The 9,599-nt window shown below is 38.4% G+C and overlaps 1 protein-coding gene across 1 annotated transcript; it reads right to left on the reverse strand.

Annotated features, from left to right (window-relative positions):
- LOC131776984 (forkhead box protein O4-like) lies at positions 1-2,870 on the reverse strand. The gene is made up of 4 exons (XM_059093197.2): positions 2,862-2,870; positions 1,899-2,036; positions 1,171-1,488; positions 1-512 (listed from the first exon to the last, which is right to left on the reverse strand). Exons 1-4 carry the CDS (start codon positions 2,868-2,870, stop codon positions 177-179), a joined length of 801 nt encoding a protein of 266 aa, XP_058949180.2. The 3' UTR covers positions 1-176.
- Between the last annotated feature and the right edge of the window lie 6,729 nt (positions 2,871-9,599).

Consider the following 9,599-nt stretch of genomic DNA (forward strand, 5'->3'; position numbering starts at 1 on the left):
GTTCGATTCTCGTCATATGACTCGAATGTCCTGATAAAATATTGCATGCAGAAATAGAAAAGAGTCGCCTTACGTAGCGTTACTAAATCAAGGCCCTCTGATTTAAATTTGGCGTTGGTTTAAAATTCAAGATTGTAGCGTTATATCAATTAAGTTTCCGGTGCCGCTCTTTGCGTTCACATCCTAGTAAAGGGGCGAGAACACCATTCACAAACAGCCATTTTTGTTTGTGTTTGCTTGCTGTCCTTGTACTCTGGGTCAACTGAAGGTAATGGGTCAACTGTAGGTAATGGGTCAACTGAAGGTAATGGGTCAACTGAAGGTAACGGGTCAACTGAAGGTAATGAGTCAACTGAAGGTAATGGCTCTAAAGAGCTTGTTCGCACAGCTGATCGTTTGCGTAGGAAGTCATCACTCAAGGTCCACCAGCTCTTGTGTGACACACTCCCATTTGTGACACGGGGCAGTCGCACAAAACGTTGCCTCACAGACAATGTATGGCGAATTGAATTCTGAAAAGAAAAAGCATAGTTTAATATTGCGCTTTTGACCTGCTATTTAGGTTTCAAGATGATTCTCCATAACTCAGAGATACTTAGTAGATAATAAGAAGAACGGTTTGGATAGCAATGATTTCAGGGATTTAAGCAAGAAGTGCTTTTAGAGGCCTTCTGGAGGAACACGCCTAAAATATGCACAATGAATTTCGTTCAAAGTTTCACATGTGGTAAGTAAGTCAGTATCAGACACTGGGCAGCCAACCTTTGATTGTGAAACATATTCCAGAATACCTAGCGACATAAGTGACCCTTCCAAAAGAGGCCAAACACCACTTGGCAAAGAACAGCGATAAAGGAACTGATCAAGCGATACCTTAAGTATGACGAAGCACATGTTAAAGCAAGGGGAAGGGATTAGAGGCGAGATGTGAGGGAACCACGAGGTTGGGTTTAGCTTTGTGATAACCCTCGAATAGAGAAAGCCCTTGTGAATTTAGAGAAGGAAAACTCGACTAGTGCCGAAAGATTTCACATCTCTATTAAATCTGAGGTATTGCATGTAATGACAAGCCTGAATGAAATTTATTTCTGTTTTCCCAAGCAAAAACATTGTTTAATTTATTTGGAAGCTGGAATAGCTCTTTCATTTGTCAAATTGTGAGTTCTGTACCTTCCATCCGGATGAGGATATCTCGTCTCCTTTATTTCTGAAGTATGGAATATTTAGTGTAATCCATCGATAAATCTCGTCCAGTGTCATTTTCTTCTCTACACAAGATGCAAGAGCCATCTTTATGAGATCTGAGTAGGAGCCTTTACCCCAGGGATTACTAGAGCCCGGCCTTCCTCCACCAGTGTCTTCCCCCTGAAGTTGATTTCGCCTTAGCGGGTGGTGTGAGTAGCCATTCGACGTGTTCTTTGGGATTCTGATGACTGGTGGCTTCTTGTCACGTGAAGAGGTCGATACACTGCTACTGGCTGCCCCAACCTATGACAGGAATTCAAAAGATAACTTTAACGACGCTGATAGAGTAAAGGCCCGGCCAAGCGCGTGGAATAGTTTAACCCAACACTGTTGGATCGGATTGTGAGATGTGAAGGACGTGGTCAAACAAGTGCAGCATCTTGCAACATCAAAAAATGTTGCAATAACAAAATAATTAACCATTTTCAAACTTGATCCAATATCTTGCAACATTTTGCAAAATGGTTCTATATTCGCTTCTACATTCGTTTCTTCAATCGCAGTGCACATTTATGATTTTCATATATTTACAGCCATTATCCAACCCTATAGAGTTAATAAATAACTCATCGATTATTTCTTTCGTTGCACTGTGTATTATGCTTGTTTACATTGGTACTTGTTATTGAATCACAAAGAAATCGTAGTTTTACTCCCTTTCCAAATGACTTCTTTCGGTGGTCTGAAACTTCGTGCCTCGAGATGCTTTTGTTTTCCTCCTCTTCACGGTTTGATGAGGAAGGACTTGAAGAATGGACATTTTCCTGTGGAAGAGTATTAGAGAGGGTTTCCTATTTCAAGACAACAAAAAATATATTGTTTTGATTGAGTTTGTTGCTCTGTTATTCAATTACAAACGTTAAGAATAAATGGTTCGGCTAGGTTAGTTTTGTATCCATTGCAAAACTTTGCAGTTATCGATATGGGTTGGACATTTTTATTATTTATATATGCCAATTTTGTTCGTTTTGAATTCTCTTTTGTTTCTGCCAAATAAAGCAAAATTATTATTTTCATAATTATTGTTTGTAATGGTAGTAGTAGTAGTAGTAGTAGTAGTAGTAGTAGTAGTAGTAGTAGTAGTAGTAGTAGTAGTAGTAGGGATAGTATCGTTATTAGTATTATTATTATTATTATTATTACTATTTTATACCGTTAAAATGGTGAGACAAAACTGAATTAAAACACATCTGTAAATCTCTGTAGACGTTTATTGCTACAACTGATAGTAGCCTCACATAATTTGCAGCTCTTAAGGGAAAATTTAACAAAGAGCCACCCAGTGTACCTGTTAAGGGACCGAAAAATCGATTTTTCTTTTCTTTAGGCTGAATTCAAACATTTATCCTATCGTTCCCATAGAAAAAATTTTTTCTGAAATCTTTTAAAGCACCTGAGTGAATTAGAAAAACGTATCTTTAAATAACTGATTTCATCGTCACTTTTTTCATTATAATCAGTATTGATTTAGTAACTTAATTTTCCCCCTCCCCCCCCGTAAGAAGTCTCCATTCCTGCTGTACTACGTCAATCTTTCTTAACCCCCACGTTATAAAAACGAACACTTTTCATTCAACTAATTTTTTCTTGTGTTTTTCACGTTATCATGTTCCTACCAATAGCATATCCCCATTTTTCTGCACATATATATATACCACATACCACATACAACACACAACTTCTCATTTGCTCTGACGAAGGGCTAACGCTCGAAGCTTCGGCTTAACGAACTCTTTATGGTATCGAAACAGCTGATAAAACCAAATTAACTAAATCATTCATATATAAGAATAGTAAATTGTACTTCCTTTGCCATTTTATTTTTAGAAGCTCCACATTTTACTTGTTGAATCGTTTGCTCCGTCTGAGCCATGTCTTCACTGCCATCTTCTTGACATGGAGCGTACTGAGGGTTCGAAGAAGCCGGTTCCTTTTGAGATGGAAATGTTTCCATTAGTAGGAAAAGTCTTGATTAAAGAATGAATTAGGTAAAATATTTGTGTCACACCTATGGGCTAAACATGTTCTTCAAAATTGCTCTAAAGTATCTGAGCTTATCCCGGCTCATTTAGCATAAAGCGGCAAAATTTATGGATCAGAGGTTATTAATATTCAGCGCTTGGGCATTATTCTAACCAGGAGGTCATAATGTTAATAATGTCCTCAATAGCTGGCATATCCTCTCCACACCGAATACTTTAAAAATTTTGCAACACCACCACCAAGTGTGACGAGTTTAAATTTGATCATCTTAAGAAGAAGGCAGACGGTAGGTGACTGGTCCTGCACCTAAACAAGCTAGAGAAGGAGATTGTTTACCTTGCTTGAAGATTCTCACCTCCACTTTCCCTTTCAGAAACCTTGGATCCGTGTTTATTCTGTCACTGGTTAAGGGAAGTCCTCTGACAGAGTGGTTCAACTCCACAGAGAGCATATCATTGCAAGCATTTTCAAAATGTCTCCGATGGAATGATGGCAGGTTCGGCAGCACGTTAGAAACCGTCACGTAGGGGTGATAATTTATCCCAGGGATAAATCGTTGCTTTCCATTTCCAGTGGAAAACTAGATCATTTAAAATGAAAAATATTCAGTTAACCTATTGTCATCTCTTTCTACCACAAACGTAACACTCTTCTCTCTGAATAAGTTTATGCCAAACCAACAATGAACTCAGTTTGATTTCGAGAAACTAGTTATCTTTATGATTATCTGTTGAAGTTTCGTGCGAATATGAGCCAACAAACCAAAAATTAGCCTTCGAGCAGACCCTTGCTGTCCTACGGACGATGATGACACGAGCACGAGAGACGCCAGCAAAGAGCATGACGCATCTTACGAGTACACTGACTAGCACGTCTTTCTAATCCGCTTCTCATGATGCAGCGCGTATGAGATTTCGACTCCCACATAGTTCTAACTTACCGATCTAAAGGGACTTAGGCACCTCGACATCTCACCAGAATCCAATATTTTGAGCACGGGTGGGTGCGATGAAATTTCTTTGCCGCTCTGCCGTGCCATTCCAGGCTCCACCATGGCTTCGCCGCTACTATACAAGAAGTATCCATGATCTTCATACGACTGGTGATGACTTGTCCCACTAGTGAGTATCGAGCGTCTAGAACTAAGGGTCTTTGCGTTCTTGCTTTTAAGATTGTTATCTTCAACAGGGATCGTGTCTTCAATTTCCGGCACATTCCTCCCCAATATATCATGGTTTTTCAGACTCATTGGCAGTTCATCGAGGTCACCTAAGAAGAAAACATGGCCTTTTTACTAATTCTAAGTTAACCGTTTCCCATGCACTGCCAATTACTGACGAGTCTCACATCACTCTAACAAAATGTTTTTCCTTCTCTTGATAGGTAATCCGGCTTAGTTACTCTCCCCTCCCTGACACAAGTTCATTTTTAAAGGGTTCTTTTGTACGACAGTTGCTTTTTTTATCTTATTTATAAGCGTAAACCATACCTCTTTCTCTGAATTCAAATTCTTCAGTTTGAATTGGGTAGGCATGAGGTTCCTCTTTTGATAATCTCTTCCACGGTAAGTCATCCATTCCACAATCTTCCCTATTTACTGCTAATTTACTTCTTTCCTTCGCACGTTTTACGGTATTCTCTCGAAGGCGCTTGCACGGTATTCCTTTCCTCGAGCGTTGTTTGGGTATTCCCAGTGCACTTGGGGGACTACGGTCAAACTGAAAGAATGCGTTTCCCCGATGTTCATGATTCTCCGAACAGCCAGCTAACTGAAAATTTGTACTCTCTGACATCATCCTCGACTGTATGCGGGAAATACATCTGTGTTGCCCATTTTTGACTCTGTGTTCGTTTTGGCTGATTCTTGGGCTACTGTTTTGAGGATCATCTGTCTTACAACTCTCGATGAGAGTTTCATTACAACAGCATCTGCGGACAACCTTTGGCATATAAACTTGACAGTTTACTTTCTTTACTGCATTTCGTCTCTCTGTTTTATGGTTCCCCGTGTTCCACGCCATGATAACCTTTTGCCTTTTTCTATTACTCTCAAACTCGTCCCCAAAACTTGCTTTGCGTTTCTTTGCTATATCTTTTGTCTTGGTATGTCCAATTTGGCTCCCTGATAAGAACATTATATGATTGATAAACGTGAATAAAGAGTATCACTACTTTTCGTGAATTAAATTTCATAGCGAATCAACTCATTGTTAATAATTTAGGATTGCAAAGGGTGATGATCAACCTCTGGGTTTCTATATTATCTTAAAGAATCGCTTTTAAGTCGTGGACAAGTTGTTTTTTAAATTCAGGTTTTCATATGTATTCAACTGAATTAATTTTTCCAAGAAAAGTTTTAATTGCGATGTTTGGAGAATTTCTTTAAGAAGGAATGGCTATCATAATCTTTTCAGTAAATTATGTCCATGAAATGCTGAAAGATACACTTTTGATGGCAAACTTTCGATCAAGTTTTTTTTTTCAATATCTGTTTTCTCGTTTGATTCTTAGAATTGAGATGAAAAATCGGTGTGCTTTTAGGTTTTACTCTCGGTTAAGCTTGGGGTTATATTAATTAAAATTTTCTTGAAAGGGCCGGTGCGCACAAATTTGTATTCTATGTAAGAACAGGGGTGCATGCAGGCGAAGTTTCCTTTGGTGAACCAGTCTCACCTAAATAAACGAATATCCCTTTTACTAACAAAAGTGACGAGCTACATACGACTCTGGTTTTTCATTTCAGCATCAGCTTTGGATGAAGCTAACAACTGATGTGCTTGAAAGTTGGCTCAGTGTCTGCTAAATATTTCTCTTCAATTGGTTCATACTTCTGTCCAGGGTGAAATAAATCGCAAGTCCCGATGATGGTATTTCCCTTTTTTTTTTCTTTGCAACCGGGTTCTATACAGTGGGACGGATTAGAGTAGCCGTGGTGTGCTGCGCATTTACCTCATGTCCCTCTCTGTAATGTGCCTTGGTCTACCCAAAAAGTTTCTCAGACATTCTTCCTTATTTAAATACTGCGGAAAAACAATCTGTAGTAAACTTTATTGTTGTTTCGAAGAGATTTTTTTCAATTTGCTTCGACTCTTGCCTGAGAACTTGAAGTTAGATGTCAAGATGGACAGGGATGTCGGCATGTTACTTGTCTACCACTATATACGAGACGATCTCGATATTTTTGTTATTAAAGGAGGGTTTATCGATTTGCTTTGACTTTCTTTGCGGACTTTAAGTGAGGTAGTTAGGGGAACAAGGACTTCGGCACGTTCTTTTCTTCCACTGTGCATAAAAAGTAACGATCTCGATATTTTTTTGGCTTTTCGAGAGGGGTATTATCAATTTGCTCCGACTTTCTATACGAACTTATAAAAAGTTAGGTACTAAGGGAAACGGAAAGTCTGCATGTTTCTTTCTTCCAGTGTACATAAAAATAATGATCTCGATACTTTGGTTTTTTCGAGATTTTTATCGATTCGCTTCGACTTTCTGTGGGGACTTAAAGTTAGGTGAAGGGACGTCACATATTCCTGATTGATTAATGTTTATGAGAAATAATCTCAAAATCTTTGTTCACAACCTCAACACCAGAAATAAATTGATCGCTCAGAGACATCCCGAGAAACGTTCTTGGTCTGAAAGGGACTACCATTTATAGTAAAAATTCATGGACTGATTCGTATACCTTCTCAAAATATCTCTTTGCAGCCAGGCCATGCGTAACATGAACTAGTCAACCATTTGTACGTTAATACTGTGATTTATCACGGAAATCAATGGCAAGTAATTAAACGCCTTCTTGGCACAACAGAAGAATAACAGAATGCACGCGGCACGCATCAAAGAGTCTCTAGACGCATAGGCAAAGCTAATGAGTTAGTCTGAAGTTAATTGGCAGTAAGGAAATTAAAATCTAAGTACTTAGTTTCATGACGCATTTATCTTGAATAACACAAGAAAGCGCCTTGCAATCAAAATATTTTCGTTATTTTCATGTACAAGTGGTATGGAAAAGGCATGAAAAATGAAAAGTACCGATTATCAGGGAATCGTAACAGTGCACACATATGGTCAACTTGATTTCTCATTTACTCAATAACGACGAAGTCGTTACATGATCACTCCGAAAAAAACATTTCACTAGGCAGTTTGTTTTTATTGAATAAATGCTTATCCGTATTTCAGTATCGATAAGAAGAATTCTATCCACTCAGATCGTAGAGTTGTTGACTCAGAAGTGAGAAATGCTTCATACCTCTATTATCGTTAAGCCCTCGCAATCCTACACTTCCGCTTGTCAATTCATGTTTCAGATCGTCAACTGGATTTTTTCCATCTTCTCCCCCGCTTGATGTCTTACTTTCACTGGTCTCACCGTTCTCTGCAAATTGAAAAACAATATGCAAATGCAATTATGAAAATTAATAAAAAGGGAGTGTTGTTTTAACAGCAAAAAGAAAATTTTTGAACTCCCGTGCTTTTGGATAATTTTCTTAAAACATTTTATTCAGCCAATACAGTTTTTTCTAAGAGCGTTAAAGAAACTGGAAATGGTTTTCCTATTCTCTTAAAAGCTTAAAATATGACATAACTGCCATGTTTACGCCCCACCTTCGCTTTGAGGCTCGATTTCTTCATCTTCTAATTCAGGTTTCAGCCACTGGTTCGTGTTTTCCATGATCGCTGCCTTACTTTCGCCAGTCCGTTTGCTTCCTGTATTTAAATCACAAATATCATAGTTAATGATTTAAAGTTTCATTTCGGACGGAGAACTGAGCGTTGCGCACAACGTTCAAGAAACCGCCGAAAACGATGAAACATACCATCACAAAAACCTAACTGCTTACCCTCAAATGATTTTTTTCCCATCATCGTGGTGCGATTTTTTTTGGCAAAAATATGCCTTACCGTGAAGATGAAAAAACTTTCCTTCACCTTCAACGTTAGTTTTGATGGTGTTCCATCGAGAAGGCTTGCAAATTTAACCTGTTGCTGGCAAATAGTAGTTAGAAGTAGCAGAAAAAAGTTCTTTTCCCGTCAAACAGGTTTATCAAGATTGGTACCAACCGTAATAACCAACAACATTTCAGGCCTCAAATCGAGGTAATCTGACGTTGATACGAACGCTTTTTGTCGAGTCGATTTTCTGCTTTTCTTCGATTGCGGCAATCACCCGAACTCCACGCTCGACCGTCAATAACTAAATGAATAGGGAATAGAAGGTAACTTCTTTTTTTTCTCAACCCTGTTTCGTAAAAAAAACATTCAGTAAGTTTTGACATCCAAAAAAAACATGAAATGACTGCATCCTGATACTTAACCTTTACAATAATAAAGTTAATAACACGCATACAAATCACGCCCGCCTAATCTTTTTCCCGTGCTGCAATGATAAGAGTGACAGACCTCATAAATTCCCTTTTCGAGTAAGTATCTTTCTTTTTTATTTAAAAAAAATAACTCAATGTTAGCGTGTAGAGTAGTATGTTTCTCGCACTAATCAGATTGCCGCATTGGGGTATGTATCTCGCACCAATCATAACAGCATTTGGATCTTGCACCAATCTCAGCGTTTGGGTATTGTTTTCTTGCAAATGATGTCATGGAATCAGGAGGCTGTGCACAAAGAATGACATTAACCTGAAATTTGGGGCTTATTTAATAAGTGTAATGGTTTATAGCCTTCGCGAGAGCCTCGTTGATTAATTTCGAGATTTGCATTTAACTTTTTGTATCAAATTTAAGTTAAAACATGTTTTTACGCCTCTTTACTCACAACGCACACGCCAAAAAACTTACATTCCATCAAATACTATTAAAACAACGTCTAAAGTCCGATCAGAACATACCCAATCATTGCAACCCCATTGAAAATAATTCACATGGAATGAAATGCTACTGACAGGGAGTTTTCCACATAATTCTCCCGCGTTTTGACTTTTTCTATGCTAAAATAAAGCTCAAATTTTTAACCACGTATTCCTCACACAGAGGGCAAAGTCCAAGTAGGCAACAACCAATCAAGGAGACCTCTTTTAAATATTATCCTTTCCTCTTGTTCAGTGTATCTTCACTTTATTCGAGATCGCAATATATCTGTGGTCAGGGTCTATTGGCAATACAACAGACTTTCAGTTTTCATTTCGTAGTAAAATAACGTGGAATTATATTTTTGAGGCAACTAACTGTAGAAGAATAATTTTGATTTTCTGTCTGATAGAGGAATGGCGGTGTTACTTTGTCTCGTCACGCAACGCATTCTCACCGAACAACGGCTGCGAAGGAGACAACGGTAAGCGTGGCGCTGATGCACTTTACTTTTGCTTAGAAGTATTTAGAAAATAGAGACAAAAGACCACTCTAAACTGCTC

Source organism: Pocillopora verrucosa, chromosome 3 (genome assembly GCF_036669915.1).
Source record: "Pocillopora verrucosa isolate sample1 chromosome 3, ASM3666991v2, whole genome shotgun sequence".
In the NCBI taxonomy this organism is placed as follows: domain Eukaryota; kingdom Metazoa; phylum Cnidaria; class Anthozoa; order Scleractinia; family Pocilloporidae; genus Pocillopora; species Pocillopora verrucosa.

Bases quoted from the DNA above. Each gene is read 5' to 3' on its own strand.
- LOC131776984 (XM_059093197.2), bottom strand. The intron at 1,489-1,898 runs GTAAAACTACGA...TTCCTGTCATAG, and splicing joins AGAAGTCATTTGGAAAGGGA to GTTGGGGCAGCCAGTAGCAG. The intron at 513-1,170 runs GTACAGAACTCA...TTTTCTTTTCAG, and splicing joins TATCCTCATCCGGATGGAAG to AATTCAATTCGCCATACATT.